The following is a 20,301-nucleotide window of genomic DNA, read 5'->3' as shown; positions in this document are numbered from 1 at the left end:
CCATATTCTATATTGTCTGAATGACCCTTTTAGTAGTACAACATATACACCATTAGATCAGAGGATTGATAAACTTTGTCTAGGAATAGTGCTATTCGATCAGTTCGTTGCCTTCGGCCCCGAAAATTAGAGTGTTGAATCAGATTTAATTGAGTAATGATTACTAGTACTAATTAATGAACTAATTAATAAATTAAATGGCTTTGGCTTTGGCTCCATTATAGGATGTTGAAAGAAGAACCACCAAGTACGTAATTTCTAAGGATATATCATGCATAGTTGATGTGTTTATGACGATTCAATAATGATGTGGGCGGGATTTGACCACTTCAATCAGAACTAAGATTTTTCACCGGTTCATTTAGAGTATTCAGTTAGATATTCGTAAAAAAGTGAAAAAACTACTTTTCAAACATTACACATGGAGCAGTTACCTAACAAAGGATACAAATTCAGGCAACAGAAGAAAACGGTCATAACACGGCAGTTAAAAAGAAAACGACGTAATTAACCTCTTACCGTGCATTTGACTTTTTTGAACTGTCATTGGATTCGTGAACAATGTTTCCTACTCCAATATCTTAATTAATTAATTAACAGGGCATTTTCTTTGCACGAACTCTGTTTTCACACTAATCTTGTTTATTTATTTATTTATTGCAGGTTTGTTTCTTCAGGCAGTTTGTTAGATCGGTTCCTAAAGTTGATTACTTGACTCTGCGACATGGATTTATCATGGTAATCTTTCTACTAATTAATTTGCGATTTCAAAAAATAATGTTGTTATCGATCTTCTTAATTATTTCTATGCAAAAACTCAGGCACACTTGGCACCTCAAAGTCACCAAAGATTTGACTTCCAAAAGTATATCAAGAGATCATTGGAGGAGGATTTCAAGGTTGTTGTGGGGATTAGGTTGGTGCTTTTCGATTATGAATTAGTATTATCTCCAGTTTATTTGAATTAGATAGTATCGAGTTAGTTATATTAGAAGGGTATTTTTATCTATAAAAAAGTAAAATGACAAAAATACCATTCCAATATAATTAACTGAATATTATCTAGTTTAAAGGAGAGGATCTTGTTCCTCCATCACACCCTTATGTTCAAGTCTAACAATTAATCATTTTTTCTTTTCAATTTCAGCCCACCGATCTGGTTCTTCGCTGTGGTATTCTTACTCTTTAACACTCACGGTGGGTAAAGAATATTAATTTGAATCATGAGAGGATGAAAAATGTGAAAAGTTTCAGAACCTTTTTTTTTTTTTTTTGACTAAGTTGTCTTGCTTGTTTTGCAGGCTGGAAATCTTATCTATGGCTGCCATTTATCCCATTGCTTGTAAGCAAATTATATATCTCTCCTATCCATCACATGTCTGATATAATATATAATTATAGCAGCTAGCTAGCAGATGATCTAACGGCTAAATATGGCTGCAGATCATCCTACTGGTGGGGACGAAACTACAGGTGATCATAACCAAAATGGCATTGAGAATCCAGGAGAGAGGAGAGGTTGTGCAGGGGGTGCCAGTGGTGCAGCCAGGTGACGACCTCTTCTGGTTCAACCGCCCTCGCCTCATTCTCTACCTCATCAACTTTGTTCTCTTTCAGGTTCTTTTCCCATAATTCTTTGCCTTAATTTCTTACATAAATAACGCTAAATATTTAGCAAGACTCTTATACAACTGTCATACAATCTAATAATGTGGTCGTGAAAATGATATTTAAGATTATCACTAGCAGTGACGGAGCCAGAAATTACTATGGGGAGGGGTCAGGAGTCAAAAAAAATTGTTACTAGGAGTCGGTGGGCTGATTTATTATTGTTATTATTATTATTATTATTATTTACCTTAAAATTTTGTTGTTGTTAGGAATTGGAGAGGGGCCATGGCCAACACCAATCTCCCTCCCCTCCGTCCTTCATCACTAGTATAACAATCGTATAATAATTTTCATTGACATGTTACCTAGTATATATATCAGTCTACTAAATAATATTATTACTATTAATTTTACTTAATCCACCATCATAGTATGCTAATAATTCTTTCCCATCTTTGTCTTTGCCGTTTCAGAATGCCTTTCAGCTTGCTTTCTTTGCATGGGCTTGGGTAAGCTACCATCATATATATATAATATTCCATGTCCCTATATATGCTTAAAACTTCAATAGTACGTGTGAAAAATTATTTAAATTAAGTAATATTGATAATTACTGTTATGATTTTTCAGTATGAATTCGGGTTGAAATCTTGTTTCCACGACCATACTGAGGATATTGTCATTAGAATCTCAATGGGGTACGTCTCATTAATTATCACTTTCTATATTTATGATTGTGAAATTAAATTAATTCAAATGTTCTAATACAATTAAAAATGTTGGCTCTTTTATCAGGGTCCTCATACAAATTTTGTGCAGCTACGTAACTCTCCCACTCTATGCCCTTGTAACACAGGTAACAAAATTATTTTTGATCAAAATATGCATAGAAAGAGTTCAACATTACATGCAGATCGAGCCTGATTTTCTTCTTTTTGTTATGATATGAGTAGATGGGTTCATCCATGAAACCAACCATATTCAACGAAAGAGTGGCGGCGGCTCTACGCAACTGGCACCACACGGCGAGGAAGAACCTAAAGCAGAACAAGGGCTCGGTGACGGGGACCCCGATGTCTAGCAGACCCGCCACCCCGTCCCACCACATGTCCCCGGTTCACCTCCTCCGTCACTACCGGAGCGAGGCGGACAGCCTCCACACATCACCGAGACGATCCAATTTTGACATTGAGCATTGGGAAACTGAATCTCCGTCCCCCTCGCACCACCACCACCTGGTCGGCGAGGGTTCATCCTCGCATCACAACGGCCACCAAATGGGCCAAAGGAATTATATTGAGTATGATGTAAAAGAGCTGAACTCAAGTCAAGTGGCTCCGCTTCCACAAACAGACCGCTTGGAACACCAAATTGATATCGGCCCACCAAAGGACTTTTCATTTGATAAAAGAACAAGTTTGTGATTAAAACAATAGGAAAAAAAAAAGAAAGGATCATGTGGGAATTTTCCTACATTTCGTTGGTTGGAGATGATGACGAAGATGGGAGTCATGTTCGTACGAATCCAAGTTCTTTATTTGCTTGATATTCTTGTATAGTGCTTAATTGACATTCTCTAAATGAAAAATTTTGGGGAAAATTAGACATTTATAATGATTATATATAAGTTCATATTGCATACAATTAATTTGTTACCGTACGTAAACAGTCAGAATTTTAATGTGAGCCTTCCAAAAGCCGAAAGAATTAAGGATTGAGAATTCCTGTGAGTCATTTCTAAATGGTAACTTAATCGGACGCCTTGTGAATTGGAAGTTAGTAGTTCGAATCTCTTGCCTCTTGTGCGGACGTGTAAAAATAAAAAAAAAATAAAATAAAAAATAAAAAAAAAAGCTAACATCAAACACTAAATCGATCTAATATCTTGGAATACCATTAACTTTAAAACATAATCCTATGGTTTTATCTAAGGGTATTATATTAATACTTGCACTTTTTTACTATTTTACAATATGAGGTGTGTTCTATTTAAGTTGATATTATACCTTATAGACCTCTAACGCTCTAAGTTTATTTTGATATCATATGGAGTTAATTATAAATTAGATAACTTACCGGGATTGATTTTACATTTTTTTTTTTTTGAATTTTGTTAGGATTTTTTTTTTAAATTTTCTTTGTCGTTTTTAGTTGCAAAAAGACAGTTGAGTAAAAAATGTAAGGCCCATCTTCACCTCTAGTTGGGCCTAGCTAGCAAAGCGCACCCACCAACGCCCGAACTCCACCGAATACCCATAAAATGGTAAAAGGCTGCACAAATGGCGTGTGATATGGATCCAAGCGTTACACAGGCAGCAGAAGATGGTGGTGTCGTGTTCATTTCTGGTAAAAGATTGTTGCAGGTAAAGGAGCTCCCTGTTTCTCACTACATCTGCGGCTAAACGACAACTACTGCCTCCATGAATCCCTAGATTTCCACTTCTTTCCCACGCGCGCCCATCTCTTTTCTACCCTCTGCCCCCTGTTTTCCCCCTATACCATTCTTCAATCCTCATTATATACTCCAATTTCAAGCATTATAAAGCTAGAGAGAGAGAGAGAGATGGAGATATCGGGTGGGTTGTTGGGAAAATTGGGTCGCCAGTGCTATGCAGTGTTGTGCTTGGGAGTGCTGCTTGTGTCTGTAACCATCGCTCACTGCGTCTCTGCTGCTGAGCCAACCACCCCTCGGGAGCGCGCGGCGCGGCGCCTTCGCGCTTTGCATGGCGGTCCTCTTCGTCCCAGCCAAAGCTACTGAGCAGGCCATCACCCAAAGCTTTTGTCAGCTGATCTGAGGCGCAGCTCTTGTTTGTGGATTTTTGTAGATTTTTCATTTTCTATTTTTGGGAGGGCGGAGTGGGTTGGAGATTAACTCTGTAGGTGTTTGATTAATTGCCTGCTTCAACTTGTTCACTCTTTAACTTACTTTCATCTGTCTACTTAATTCATTCCAAATAAAAAAGGAAATAAAGAAAGAAAGAAAGATATAAAAAAAAAAAAAAATCCCTTCCGGAAGGGCTATTATGAGATTGTCTCTTATCTTTTATCTTTTATTTTATTTTATTTTTTTTGACAGGGCATTTTAAAATATCGGAAGCAGGCAAAATCCTTTTCATAGTGAAATACAATGTGGGTTTTGGCAGGATACCAAAAACCGAGTGCCATACTTCTCATTTATAGAGTTTTGAGGTTGATCCATTGAAACCACTTAAGTTTTAAGCCATAGATGGCTTCATTAGACGACACACGTAATCAGCATTGACTTAGTCAATAAATTCCCAGGTTGTTCTATGTAAACCTTATCGGCTAAGGATGCATGAAAAATGCATTGGGTATCTACTTGTCGAATCTACCGCTCATACTTTATTGACAAGGATAAAATGATGCGAATGGTAGAAGTTTGATCAAGGGGCTAAGGTCTAAAGACATATTCATAACGTAAATAACTCCCAAGGGATTTATCATTTATTTATCCAGTTAACTCTGTATAAATCAAACAACTACGGTTAAGCACCTCAAAGATGATATTGGTTATTGGTAATATCCTCTACAAGTACAAAACGTCTCAAAGGCATCACTATTTTAGCTGCTAATTAGCTGCAAAACACCATTATGTTTCACAGGTAGAAAGATCACTATTTTAGCTGCTAATTAGCAGCAAAACACCATTATGTTTCACAGGTAACACCATTATGTTTCACAGGTAGAAAGAAAAATCAAGCGTAACTTCACGATTTAGCGAGTTAAAGTCACTTGCAAGACAATTATCCATTATGTGAAATCATGGTTTTTTTTTTTTAATTTTTTTTTATACAAAAAAAAATAATAAAAAAAAAAAGAAAGAAAGAAGTTTTTTCACATTAAAAGTATCATCGTATAAGAGACAATTGATATCAATAAAAAATATGCAATGCAATGTAGATGCAAGTACATGATAAATTATGATTATACTGTCATATAAAGTTAATTATGATTATACTGTCATAACTCAACTTTATATGGTCTATTCAAGCCCTTACCATTTTTGATAGGGTTTGTTCGTTCTAAAAACAACCTCTGGTACAACACTTGTGCCTAACCAAGTCCTATTCTGGTTGGCCTACACTTCTAACAATGTTGTATGATCGTGATCACCATGTGTACATGTTTGTGCTGGTCATTTGTTGGCCTTTTGGATCCAATTGCAAAATAAACACAAATATGGACTGTAACGCCCCCAATTCAGTCTTGACCAGGGTTATTAGCAATTACCCCAATATAGCTAATTGGGAAATCACTTCTCTATGCATAATCAGAGTAAATGCATAGGAATGTGAAATTAATAAATCTGAGGAATTTAATAACCATAATAAGAAGCATACATTATTCTTGAATACAAACATTGAGCAACTAATAGAAGTACCAATAACTTAATGAAACCTGATAACAACGTGTAGGTCTCTGTCTTAAATAAATCCGAAGTGGCAACCTAGCCACTCTCCCCTTCCTAGAGAGAGATTTCTTACAAGATGTAATAACTGTATAGTCTAAAGACTTAGTAAGTAAACCTCCAAGTTAGGTACGACATGAGCCAATTATTGTTGAGTAGAAATAAACGTGCAATTTGACAAAGGTTTGGAAAAGGTGTTGTCCCTATTAATACACTATAAAAATATCGTTTTGTTGAAATAAGAGGTGTACTTCCAGAGACAATCGCTTAAGATTTTTAATGCAGAAAATTAATGTTTTTTTAGGTTATAACTATCATGTATGGTCTACCTAAGATATTACCATTTCTCAGCAAAGTTGGCGTTGTCTCGAGTGACCTGTAATACAATGTTGGTGCCCCGACTATTGTACGCTACCATCTATATACTAGCAGCTCGACCGAGTCTGACCTTGGGTGGCCCACGCTACTAATAATGTCATGTAGTAACCTGCCAATTAAGGCTGCTCCGGTCAGGAAATAACTATTGGATCTAAGGCCCATATATCACATCCACACACATTTGACCATAGAATCAAGTTTATATAGTAAGCCCATGGCTATTATACCGCACATACCGATGTACCATGTCATATGATGTATTGTATTAATTGATTAATAAGACAATTACTGAGTTATACAAAAGTAGGCATGCTCATATGATATGCATGCTCAGTCAGCTAACATATCGCACGTTTTTAAAGAAAGCAGTCGTAAGTGTTTACTTATCTCGTACGCTCACACGAGTCGTCCGACATCTCGAATTCCTGCTATAACGAAACATAAACGACCATTGTTATTCATAGTGCTATAGGGCTTACTAAAGACAAAAAGGTCCTTGTTGATCATTCTTAGCTAAAAGGTTGGAAGAACCCTACTTTCATGCATTTTGGGTTGGGCGAACGTTCTGTCCAAGAGGCAAACGTTCAAACACGGGGAGAACGTTCGGCCAGAACCTATGATGCAGAGTTTTGGGCTTCTATTCTAAGACTACCATGCTAAGACCACACCCTAGGCTCTAACCTTGCACATATAGTGAAGCATAACACATGATAAAACCATAAATAAAGTGAGTGTTTTTAATACATTTTTGAAAACCTCTCTTTTCTTCTGAGGAAAAATATTCACAAGCTATAGCATCTCTTAAAACATGAAGGAAGTAAATAAGATGACAAGATAACATGAAAACATGAAAACATAGTAAAGGTTCAAGGGTAACCTTGAAGATGATAAAAGTCTCCCTCAAAGCCTTCTTCTTCCTCTCTAGAACTCTCTTCTCACATTAGAGTTAGGGTTTCTAGGGTCAAGGGTGGCTGAGGGGCGAGATGGGGGTATTTATAGGGGTGAGGGGTGGGTCTCATATTGCAGAGGTGGAGAATGGGTTAAAAATGCTTTTCAGACAGTCACCAAACGTTTGGTAATATAGTCGAATGTTCGGTGTACTATTGCACAATGGTTCTAGGGTTATAGGTGGAACATTTGGTCAATACCCAGTTGATCAATTTTTGGAAACTTGGGGTATCACATGGACCAAAGGCAAAGGCCATTACCCATATAATAGTAGTCCATGACATATGGTTATGTCATATGATGCAACTTATCTAATCTTTCTTTTACATTCATGCGTGATAAAATACTTACGTAAATTCATTATATCTTATAAACTTAATTATCTCATATGTACAAAAGGTAAGAGTTTACTTATTCTTAAAGTATAGTTCGTGCAAGTAAAACTAATGCATATTTACTTTCATATTAATATAGTATGCTAAAGAAAAAGGCTAAATAGATAACAGTATCCATGTGAGATTCACTTACCTGAGTTGTGGGAAAGTCCTCAACCCTGACCTCAAACTCACCAAGATGGTTTTATGCAAAAACCTAGTTTTAGACAACTCTCTTAGACCAAAAACACTAACATAAGACTTATGAATTGACAAAACATGTTGTTGAAACTCCCTAATTGATCTTGGAAGGGCTAAGATCAATCCTGTTGAGAGAGGATCGATCCTAACAACTTGAGATTGATCATAACAGTTTGGGATCGATCCTGATAGCCTGGGATCAATCCTGAGTTGGTAGAAACGTTTCTTGACATGTTCAGAACATTCTCGAACCCCAAAACGACTATACCAAACCCTAGGATGATTCGTATGGACTTTGGAAATTCTAAGGGATCAAACTAAGTAAGTCCTATGGTCTAAAACGATCAACACAACCTCAACAATCTTGTTACGTTCTCTAAAAGAACCAACTAATATGAACCAATGATCAAACACATGAGAAAATGCACAACACTATATTGGCTTATCACGAAAAAGCAATCAAATGACAAAGAGTGCAATAACCTATCATTACTCTAACTTTTCGTGGTTTACAAACTCCCGAATTCACTCTCAAACTAACAAAATGATGGCTCTATCTTCACCACAGCACTTTGGCAACCTCTCAATACCTTAAAATTCGTGTAACAATGTTTGGAAAAGATTAATAACATATATATATAGATCAATCTGCAAATACAGTGAATATCATAATATATTCAGAATATATTCTAACATCCCCCCTCAAACACAAGGTGGTAATGTAGATGCTAATTTGAATTTGGAAACAAGATCACAAAACCGTCTAGGTGGATGTGCTTTGGTGAACACGTCGGCCAACTGATCTGCGGAAGCAATAAGATAGAGACAGGGAGTTCCCTGCAAAAGATGATGTGCACAAAATGACAGTCGATCTCAATGTGCTTAGTGCGTTCATGAAATATACTATTATGCACAATCTGAATCGCACTCCGATTGTCACAAAAGATAGGAGAACTGAAGGTTTGAGAAACACCTATATCATGTAGGAGCCAGAGGAACTCAGAGGTGGTGTCAGCAAGAGCATGATACTCAGCTTTAGTGCTAGAGCGGGCAACAACAGACCTTTTCTTGCTACGCCAAGAGATGAGAGAATCACTAAGTAAGAAACAATAACCCATGGTAGAACGACAATGAGTTGGATCACCTACCCAATCAACATTTGAATATACATATAAGTCTAATGATGAGTGAGAAGAGAAATGCAAACCATGAAATTAAGTGCCCTTAACGTAGCGAAGGGTGCAAAAAACAGTAGCATAATAAACTAAGCGTATTATGATCGTAAACTGATTAACAAGATGAACTGCATAGGCATGATCCGATCGTGTTACAGTAAGATAGATGAGATTTCCAACTAACTGTCGATAGAGAATGGCATCGAAAAGTAACTCACCATCAGTGGCTCGAAGTTTGACATTTGTCTCTAGAGGGCTATCAACAATTTTGCAATCAGTAAGGCCAACTCGTGAGAGAAGATCTGAAGCATATTTTGCTTGAGAGAGATAGTAACCATCTGAATCAGAAGACACTTCCAATCCAAGAAAGTAGCTGAGAAAACCCAAATCCTTCATCTCAAATTGTTGACTCAAAAACTGTTGAAGGTTACAAGTACCGATAGTATCATTGCCAGTAATAATCATATCATCAACATATAGTAAGAGAAGAATGAAACCAGCATCGGATCTTTAGATAAAAAGAGTAGAGTCGTAGGGGCTAGAAACAAACCTAATTTGCGCAATAGTGGAATTGAATTTGGCAAACCAAGCCTGTGGAGCATGTTTTAGACCATATAATGCTCAGCGAAGTCGGCAAACCTTGTATGGCGGATGATCGTATCCAGGAGGAGGTTGTATATATACTTCTTCACTAAGATCACCATTGAGAAAGGCATTTTTGACATCCATTTGATAAAGATCCCAACGACGCACATAAGCCACAACAAGGAAGGATTGGACAAAAGTAAGGTGAGCCACCAGCGCAAAGGTCTCCTCATAATCAATGCCACACTTCTAATTGAACCCGTTAGCCACAAGATGTGTCTTGTATTGCTCAACAGACTCATCATGTTTTATCTGGAGGTAAATCAACTAAGTCCCATGTGTGTGTTTTGGTAAGAGTATTAAGTTCTTCAGACATAGTATTCTGCTATAGAGGGTTAGTATAAGCCTCACATAAAGTGTGGTTCATATAAAGTAGCAAGACCAGAATGAGGTTCATATAAAGTAGCAAGACCAGAATAATAATGATAATCATGAAGATGGGAAGGAAGAAATTTTACCTAAGTAGAACAACGAGGGACAAATTGATCAGGTTCAAGAGTAGATGGATCAACAGGTGGGGTAGGAGCATCGAGGCCGGCCGTCATAATGTCATTTGAAGAGCTCGTCATCCCTTCATCAAGATCAATAGTTTCAGGGAGCAAATCAAAAGAGACATTAGTGAAGATAGGAGAAGAACTAGAGGGACTTGGAGGAAAAAACTCCATACCACTAAAGAACCTATGTTCCCAAACAGTGACATGACGCAAGATGCGGAAACATTTGGCAATAGGATCATAACAACGACACCCTTTATGTTCAATGCCATAACCAAGAAAACAACATAGGTGAATATGAGGTTCTAATTTAATGCGTTCATGAGGTATAATTTACAATACTTCATGGCATTATTAGAATGAAAAATTTTTATGTTTCGGGAAAATTGGGTTTGAACCATCATCTGAAATTCAGAATAAATTTTTGGAGTTTAGACCAATTTTGCAAAAAATAAAGCCATTGAGAATAATCATCCACAAAAATCACAAAATGCAGGATCCCCCCATAGTGGGAATATACGCATGACCCCATGCATCAGAATGCACCAAATCAAAATGAGTAGAAGAAATAGAGTCACTATTATTAAAAGGTAAAACACTTTGTTTTCCAAGTTTACATGCAACACAATCAAATGACTCAGACTCAACAGACCCTAACTGACCACTTGTAGCTAAAGAACAAATACGAGAAACAGATGCATGTCCTAACGAGAATGCCATAAGCTGAGGGTGGTAGATGGTGACCGAGAGTAAATGGCAGCAAACACAGTAGGAGGAAGGTGGAGAGATGAAAGCTCAAACAGTCATCCAATCTTACGGGCAGTCCCAATTAATTGTCCCGTTATGGATCCTGCACATCACAACTTCATTTAGAAAAATGTAATTCTATGCCAAGTTCACAAAGTTGACCAACAGATAAAAGATTTAATGAAAGATTAGGCACTAAATATATATCAAACAAAGATAGTTGACGAGTAGAGACAGACCCGATATGACCAACATCAAGATATGAGTCATTAGCAATGTAAATGGTGGTAGGACTAGGTAAAACATATTTTGAAGGAAATATGGAAGAGTCTGGTGTCATGTGATTACAACAAGCATAATCAATATACCAAGAAGAATTACCTGATGTGGTGGACGTGGCGGTATTAAGATTTGACTTAAATAAAACCTGATGAATAAGAGCCTTAATTTTTGTAGGAGAAAGAGTACTGGGTTGCGGTGCAATTAGGGCTGGCAATTTTGACATGACCTGCGAACCCAACACGAACACGACACAAAGTTAACAGGTTTTAGGTTTGAACTAAACGAGTTCAGGTCATAATCGGGTTACCCATTTATGACCCGGTTAATTTTCATGTCTGGCAGATTAACCTGGCGGGTTAAGCAGGTGACACGCCAGACCCGCTTAAAAAAAAATATATGAAAAAACCCTAAACTAAAGGCCCCTAAACCTAACCCAAGCATAAGTCAACACAACCCCTCAAGCCATGCCTCTCTCTCTCTCTTTTTCTCTCTCTCATCTCTGAAACTCTCTTCAATTTATCATGCTTGGCCTCCTCAGCCCTCACCGGCGGTCACATCACCGTCTTCCGTTCTGCTCATTTCATTCTTGGATCGATCAGCCGCGACTCTCTCTCTCTTTGCACTCTCTGTCTTTGACTCTCTGGTATCACAGTATGTCTCTCTCTCTCTCTCTTGCTCTGATTTTATTTTTCATTTTCTATAGTATTTTTCATTCTCTCTTGCCAAAACACCATTATCCCCAAGATTCTTACCTGTAGATTTAAGTTTGTTCTTCTCATTCCCTATTATTTTTAAAAATGTGCTTTCACTGAAATTCTTACTTCTAGTCCTGCCTCTTATCTTAAGTTTTTACATGTCAGTGGTATTTTAATAATGTCTCAGAGTATCTCAAAGTTGGACCACCTTTGTATTTTGTTGTAAAGGATTACAATTACAGGTACCTGTTTAAACATTGTCTTATTGCCATCTTCCTGTTCTGCTCTCTATATTTTTAAGCTTATTTGTAAGTGAATTTTTGGATCATTTTCAGGCTAGAAGATTAGTACATGCAGCCTGAGAGAAGTTATGCGTAAAATAAATGGCATTAAAATATCCCTTGTAAGAAATTAGGGGTTATTAAATTTGTCACCAATGAGCCTATGTTAAATTACAGGACACTAACTTATTCTTTAGAATGGGTTCATCACAGAAATAAGCAGATTCATTGCATAACAAAAAATGAAGTGGTTGGAAGTGTTGCAATCTTTGGGAATGTTGCTATGCCCTTCACTTGGTTTAAAATAATATGATAATCATAGCTATGTCTGTTAGTTTTACTAAATTGCTTCCTTAATTTAGTTTTGGAAATGTCTTGTTGCTCCAGTATATGACTTTAATGATCAGGTTTTAGCTTGTGCTAGGTCAATGCTATCTTTTGGTGATGGGGACAATAATGTCACCTAATATCAATTTGCATTAAATAATTGTATTTTTGATTTGAGATTGGTGTGAGGAGATTGTAGCATGATTTGTGATTGGAGACACTCTTCAGAGAGGAAGCCCAACAAGACATGGGTCAAGGTGTTTTGAAGGATATATTGGGTCTAAAATATGAGAGGACCATGGATATAGTTTAATGAAGAAAAGTTGTCTAGTGACCCCCAGGTGGATGGGTCAAGTCTTTCTTGAGTTGAGAAGTTAGTCAGATAGTTGAGAAAATCCACTGCTTGATGTAGAGAAAGTAAAAATGTCTTGTCTCAATTCTTATGAACACCTTGCTTGATCTGATATGCAATGACTCTCTTACTCAGCTTGGAATCAAGGGAAACAAATCAGCTATGCTCCATCAACCAGTGTGATTCGAACTCTCTTTTGAGCGAGGTAGTGTAGTATTAGTTTTCTTTTCAAATTTGTTGTCAAAGTATCATTTTCTACACGTCCATTTGCTTTAGAATCCACTTTTAGTATTGATGGACGTGTGATTGATCAATATAAGAGCTCACTCAAGCCTGATATTGTTAAGGCATTAGTTTGCACTAGAGATTAATTATATGGAGAGCAAAGTAATATTAGTTATTTGCATATTTAATTTCTTCATTTACTTGTATTATTTTCTTACTACACTATAATAACACTAATTCCTCTTATTTTTTAATATACAACTCACACAAATGAAGTTGGATAGCAAAGAAGATGATGCTTTGACAACTAATGTTAATTTTTGTGACATTCGAAATTCATCTGGACTCTGGAATACAATCTATTAATATTTCTTAAAATTAGCATATTTGTAGTGTTTCATAATTCATATTTTTGATTGTATGGGATGGATCATGAATCTTTCAAGTAGACAACACATGGCATAATGGCCTATGGAAACCTAATTTGTAATGAATCTAATGATGGAGTTTTGTTTCTTTTTTCTTTATTATTTTGTTTTTGTTAGCTTTTATTATTATTATTATTATTATTATTATCTTTTTCTTTATTGCTATGATAAAAATGGACTATCTAACGTGTATAGAATTGAAAATTGCTAATCTTTGTGAATGTTTTTATTGAATGGCAATTTGTTAACAATTAACAATGGCAGTGGTATTATTATTACATTATTTTTTTCTATTTTTCATTCAAACGTGTCGGGTCATGCTACCTTCTAAGTAAACGAGTCATGTCAGGTCATGTCAACCCGATATGACCTAGTTATTTTAAACGGGTTAAACGGGTCATGTCAGGTTACCCAGCTATTTTCCGTGTTAAAATCATGTCAGACCTCTCAACCCGTTTAGCTAGACGGGTCGTGTTCATATATAGGTTAATCGTGTCACGAGTCATAATGGGTCGTAATTGTGTTGACCTGCAAACCCGTTTTGCCAGCCCTAGGTGCAATATTGGTGGAAGACATATCTGATACATCAGCATGAGTGACAGCAGCAGCCTTAGGACAAGCAGTCAGGTAATTCCCACGATAGTCTTTTTTTGCCGTCATTGTACCTGTGGCCAAATTTCTGACAGTATTGGCACTGGATATTTAGACTAGTCGAGGAAGAGCTGATCGGAATTGGACCAGGGGCACGTGTATTGCGTGAAGCAGTGGCCATGACCATCTCAGAGGTGTGCATCTTCATAGCAGAGAATTAGGTCTCTTCTGGAAGGAGTTCACTAAGGGCATTTTTGATGCGGTCTTTTTGTGTACAAAAATATTAATAATAAAAATATCACTCGTAATAAAACGAATCCTTGTAGGATAGGGCTATATTGAGGGTGTCGAACCTCAAGGACTGCGTGGGTGTTGTTATCAAGTCTTTCAAGATCAAATATAACTTAATTGAAAGAAGTTTGATTTGTTTTGTTTTTATAAAGTAAATAAAGTAGTGATGAGAGATTGAAATAGGGGATTAATTTTACCATTAATTGCATAACAATGGTCAATCATAAATTAACAAGAGAAATTCATATTATGCATGATATATGGCTTGTCTCACTCGAGTAGTCAAGAAATTACCATCATTAAGAAATAAGTATAATCCATCTTCGGTTGGCACGAACCGTCCACCTAACCACTAAGATGCGGTATGATTCATCTTCCCTAAGTACGAATTATCTAATTCCTTAATATGCTACACACAATTAATGAATAAGCATTCTATTGGTACGGACTATCTACCTAAACTACACTAAACTAGAGTGTAGTACAATCCGTCTTCATAAGCATGGCCTATTTAACCTTCTTGATTATGTGTCAGTTAAAACCGTTGTATAACAATCATTCACATAATCACGAAAGATATAAAGGATTGAGTTCAATCAATATAAAAAACTTTCTAAGCCAAGAGAAGAATTTCATAATGATTGAATATAAACATTAAGATCAATTTTCACAGTTATACAACCATCATGCATACAAAAAATCTAAAATTAAAATATAATTAAACTATTATTACTTGGAGAGGGCTACATCAACGCCCTACTAGTGAATTAGTTGCTCATCCTGGTGCTGGGATGGCCTCCTACCATGATCTTCTCCTCTTCAACATGTCAGGCCTCCAAGAAGATAATTTCTGTCTAAACCTAGGCACACATTTCTTGAAGCTTTAAGGCCTATTTATAGGGTGTAAAATAAACCCTAGAAGCCCTAGGAATCCCTCGAAAAATCGTAGACAGTCTCCTACATGGACTAGGAGATTGAAATCCAAGGTGGAAATGGACTCCTGCCATGTGCTGGACGTCCGTGTGCGCTCGAGCCAAGGGGGATGTGTGCTCGAGTTTAGTTTAGTTAGTGATGCACTCGATTGCAAGTCTCCAGAGTGCATCCAAATTGTCCTTTAAGCCCGATTTTCAATGGAGTTTCTTGCATCTTGCATTTAAAACCCTGAAATACAAAAACAACACAAAATCAAATAAATAACAATGCTAAGAAATTAACATATGCAAGTTTAAGGGGCTTGAATGTGCAACATTCGGCGCCTATCAACTTTCTAAGGATGGCAATAGTGACTGGTAAAGAAGAGAAGCCCGAGTATTCTGAAACTCATCTCGAATTGCCATAAGAAACTCCACAAGGTGCATGCTATCGCAAAGAGCGATGTATTAAGAGGCACTAACGTGATTGGTCCATTCTAACTCACATAAAGCTAATTGATTCCAAAGAGAAGTCATTTGTGAATAAAAATCAGTAATTCTCTTACTTGGTTCCTAGCGCATCCGATGGAGGTTGGTCACAATTTGAAAACATTGAGGAAGATTGGAAGTGTTGTAGTGTTGGGCTAACATGTACCAAACATCATTGGCATTGTCAAGAGTGCCAAAGGTCATGCTGATGGAGGCGACACAAGTGTTGGAAAACCATGAGGTAATCCTGTAATGGATACTTGGCCACGTTCGTAGGCGAGTAGAGAAGGCAGCAGCGAGTTCCTCATTTCCAGCAACAAGCTTAGGTTTTTCGCTAGAAACATATTCCCAAAGACAATGTCCCTTGATCCATCTACTCATATTCTGAGACCATGCAGGGTAATTGGAGCCATCAAGAATGATGGGGATAGGTTGGGTAATATCTTTGGTGTTCGGGAGAGTGGTAGTAGGAGATAAGGCCATCCTTTTTTTTTTTTTTGGTATAATCTGGTGAGGCTGGGTGTATGGTAGGTTCTGTGAGCCTGGCTAGAGGGTGGAATCTGGTGCGGCCGAGTATATGATAAGAGATATGAGCTTAGTTTTCAAGGTTGAGATCCACTGTAGCAGGGTACACTACAAGGTTGTGACCTCGGTTTGGTAGGAATAATCCAATGTGGCAAGAACTATTATAGAAAGATGAGCTAAAAGGACTTACCAACGTAGGGTGGTGCGTGGATGCTCGTGGCGACTCCTCGGTGCGTGTGCTCCATATGGTTCAATAGATCGGCAGCCTTCAATCCAAAATTTGAGATTCTTTTCTAGAAACGGCTGAATACGACGATGTGTGGTGGATAAAAGCGGTTCAGGAGGCGGTGAAAATTTTCATAGAGAATATGTGGCGGCGCGTGAGGCCTATTTGTGGCGTATGCTTGACAGTCCAGTAGATCAACAGCCTTCGATATGGAATCCGACGTTCCTTTTATGAAAACGGCTGATCGAGGCGGCGCGTGGTGGCCGGTGACGGCGTGTGAAACGTGGACACATAAATTGGGACAGTGCGTGGGAGCGCGTTGAAGTTTGGAATGACAATCCGAAATTACCACATGATAGATCAGACCTTTTAAAGCTTGTTGGTATAATGGTTATATCAAAACAAGATCGAAAAAACCTTTAAATCATGTGGAAACTGTACTAACTTCTTAATTCTCTAAACAAGGTCAAACCTTGTTTCTGATACCATCTTAAAGTAACTAGAGAATATAAGAATAAACTGAATATTGTATTTACGTGTATTGAACTATATACAAATGAGCCTATTTATAGTTAAATAAGACCAGATAAAATAGGAAATACAATCAAGAATTAATGAACAATATTACAAAATCTAATCAATATATATATATATATATGGAAGTATAGATCAATCAGCAAATACGGTGAATATTATAATATATTCTAAATATATTCTACCACTTCTCTTTCTACTATCATTTAATTTAAAAAAAAATACTTAAATTGTATAAGAAAAAGATAAGAGCATCCCAGTGAGCTCTTTAAATTTGGTTTTTTCTTAAAAATTTGAAAAAACTCATAAAAAGAGCCATTTAACAAGCTCTATACTTGATTTTAAATGTAACTTTGATAAACAAGGCTTTCCAAATACCCAGAAACGGATTTAGGGGAGGACTATCGGTGGCCTTGGTCCCCAAAATTACAAGAAAAAAAAAATTTTAGGCAAAAAAAAATAAAAAATAAAAATTAAGGTATTTTTTGCCAATTGGTCCCTCCCAAAATTTTTTTGGCTTTGAGTCCTCCCAAATTCAAAGCTGGCTCTGTCTCTACAAATACCAAGGGTCAAAAAGTGAAAGTTATTTAGTTTTTTAATCTTATATATTCATTTTCATTCTGTCTCTTATCTACCCAGAACAAATAAAATAAAATAAAATAAAATAAATAAGAAAATAATAATATTTAACTAAAGTAGAGGAATATACAGAGAGTTTGATATTTGATTTATTTTAAAAGTGACTTTTTAAATTTGAAAATAAATAAATTTTTCTTTTCAAATTTATTTTTATTTGAAGAAATCAATTTAGTTGCTATAAGGGAAGTGGAGAAATTTATTTAAATAAATAAGCGAAAGGTTATTGAACTTTTTAAATTTAAGAAATATGTATAAAAAAAAAATGTTGCTAGTGGTGGAACCGGTAGAACTTTTGCGCCGGTCATTGTTCCCAGTCTAACTACCTCCCTCATTAAAGTGTATTAAATAACCCAACCTCCTCCTAATTTATTTCACTCTCATCCTTTCTCCCTCATTTCTCAAACATCTCACTCACTCGCACACACGCTCGCACACACGCCTACATATCTCTTCTCGCTCTGCTCAGAGCGCAACAATGGTGAGAGGCTCATCTCAGTCCCAGTCCACGGCCTCCGCGACCTCCAGACCCGGCGTCGTTGCTCCGCGCGGCTCCGCGGCTGCGACGGCCGGTATGCGCCGCCGTAGAGTCAGCGGCGCGTCCGGTGCCACCGGCTCCGGCGCGATCAGCGCCGGCTCAGGCGGCGGCGGAAACATGCTGAGGTTCTACACGGATGACGCCCCTGGATTGAAGATCACGCCGACTGTCGTGCTTGTCATGAGCGTCTGCTTCATCGGCTTCGTCACCGCCCTCCACGTCTTCGGCAAGCTCTATCGCCGATCCGGAGATGGAGCTTAGCTCTGTGTTCGGATTCCGAGCTTTGATTGCTGTGCTGGAGGCTTAGTGATGAGTGATCTTGCGTTCCTGATCGGTAACTGAATGCTACGTTTCTCCTTTTTACTCTGTACATTTTCGCAAGCTTGTACTTCATAGGGTTTCCATTTTGTTGATTCCGGATTCTGCGGGTTTTACTTTGAAGGAAACGAGTGAGTTTTGATCTTGCTTGCTTTTCAATCATCTCATCTGCTCTTATTTGCTCAAATTTTATTGGAATAAATCCTTTTATCGTTTGATATGTGCGGCTTTTTTTGTTCTTTGATGATTTAATCTCTTGGATGAGTTAGCTAATTTCACTTTTAATTTTTTGATTTTATTTGATTTTATTTTTTGACCTAGTTTATAGATCATACAGAGAATTTGTAAGAAACTTGGAAAATTGAAATTATTGCACAAGCTTTAGTTAGAAACGCTTTTGGTTTTTCTCAGGGTCTTGGTGCTTTGTCTTGAAGATAGGTTATGTTATTTATCTATATATCTCTGCTTTGTTCTTGGTTGACTCAAACTAGTTCAGAAGTTGTACATAATTGGAAACAATCTTTATAAGGACTGTGTTTAGTGCTTCAGATTTTGGCTCAAAGGTAGCTATTGACCTGACCAAGAAATGGTTCTTGCTTATTTCCTTAATATAGGACATTTCACCTTATTTCTAGTAATTCCTATAGATCTAATAAGCTGGGTCTTGAGGTAGATTTTAAAGAATTAACACCCAAAATCTTGGAATATTTAATTGAAATTGAAGGTAAATGATTGAGAAGACAGAGCTTGTGCTCAATACTATTTATAACTAGCTCTAATATTATATTAAATTACTATTTATCTCAAAAGCTTAATCCTATAAAGATAAATTAATTTAATTATTTAATTTATATTATAATATATTGCTTAGATGGAGCAATTCCCTGCTCCATTCTCTGCTTTAAAGAAAGCAGAAATGATTCCAGGTTTTCCTCCTTTTGCTGGGTACATTATGAAGGCTTCAAAGGTGTTTTCCTTTATTATTATGTCATTATTTTCTTCTGGAGAGGGGTGGGGTTGGGGACTTTGGCAGGAGAAGGTAATTACCTGTTCCATTCTTGAAAGAAAACAAAAATGCATACTCAAGTATAATGAGAATGAATAAGAAAACTAGATGAACAGTTATTACAAAAATCTGTATAAGCTACATGACTTTTGTCCTTCATATTGTAGAATAATATTAGTCCTGCTCCAAGTACTGTTTTAAGTTGTCCAATAATGCATGATTACTTGAAAGCGTGCAGATTGCACTGTACAACTTTACTCTTTTATCAAATGAATGCTATTGTTTTCGTTTTTTTTGGTTTATGGTGTGTTCTAGAGTCCATGGAACTCTAGCCAATTAGAAATTAGGTCACTCTTACAAGTTACAGCTAGTGGCACTAAGATATTTTTAGTACCTAGGCTTATGTGAGACTTGGGATGATTCCATCTTCTTGTGATGTTGTAATGTCAATCAATCAGTGTTGGAGATTGAAGTCTCTGTCTGATTGTGTTATTCACCGATTATGCAGACGAGCTCTGATATCTGATTTAATGTGTTTTAGAGTTGTTATATATATATATATATATACTTATCAAAATATATATATATATATATATTTTGGAAAGGTGTTATATGAGGTATAACCATCAGTATGAAGATGACAA

At 36.8% G+C, this 20,301-nt stretch overlaps 2 protein-coding genes across 2 annotated transcripts; both read left to right on the top strand.

The window, feature by feature from the left end:
* The first annotated feature begins 398 nt into the window (after window positions 1-398).
* On the top strand, window positions 399-3,218 carry LOC132163265 (MLO-like protein 6). The gene is made up of 9 exons (XM_059573484.1): window positions 399-738; window positions 822-916; window positions 1,148-1,197; window positions 1,302-1,342; window positions 1,444-1,617; window positions 2,085-2,120; window positions 2,242-2,309; window positions 2,407-2,467; window positions 2,565-3,218. The coding sequence occupies exons 1-9, from the start codon at window positions 736-738 to the stop codon at window positions 3,033-3,035; spliced, it is 999 nt and encodes a 332-aa protein (XP_059429467.1). The 5' UTR covers window positions 399-735; the 3' UTR covers window positions 3,036-3,218.
* A 14,947-nt stretch (window positions 3,219-18,165) lies between these two features.
* Window positions 18,166-18,871, top strand: LOC132164310 (protein transport protein Sec61 subunit beta-like). Its single transcript, XM_059574799.1, has one exon. It carries the CDS (start codon window positions 18,274-18,276, stop codon window positions 18,592-18,594), a length of 321 nt encoding a protein of 106 aa, XP_059430782.1. The 5' UTR covers window positions 18,166-18,273; the 3' UTR covers window positions 18,595-18,871.
* Window positions 18,872-20,301: the final 1,430 nt, after the last annotated feature.

This window comes from Corylus avellana, chromosome ca10, assembly GCF_901000735.1.
Source record: "Corylus avellana chromosome ca10, CavTom2PMs-1.0".
Classification (NCBI taxonomy): Eukaryota; Viridiplantae; Streptophyta; class Magnoliopsida; order Fagales; family Betulaceae; genus Corylus; species Corylus avellana.
The sequence above is the reverse complement of the archived record's forward strand: the minus strand, read 5'-3'. Positions and strand labels throughout refer to the sequence as shown.

Bases quoted from the DNA above. Each gene is read 5' to 3' on its own strand.
- LOC132163265 (XM_059573484.1), top strand. The intron at 2,310-2,406 runs GTACGTCTCATT...CTCTTTTATCAG, and splicing joins GTCATTAGAATCTCAATGGG to GGTCCTCATACAAATTTTGT. The intron at 2,468-2,564 runs GTAACAAAATTA...TGATATGAGTAG, and splicing joins TCTATGCCCTTGTAACACAG to ATGGGTTCATCCATGAAACC.
- LOC132164310 (XM_059574799.1), top strand. From the start codon at position 18,274: ATGGTGAGAGGCTCATCTCAGTCCCAGTCCACGGCCTCCGCGACCTCC.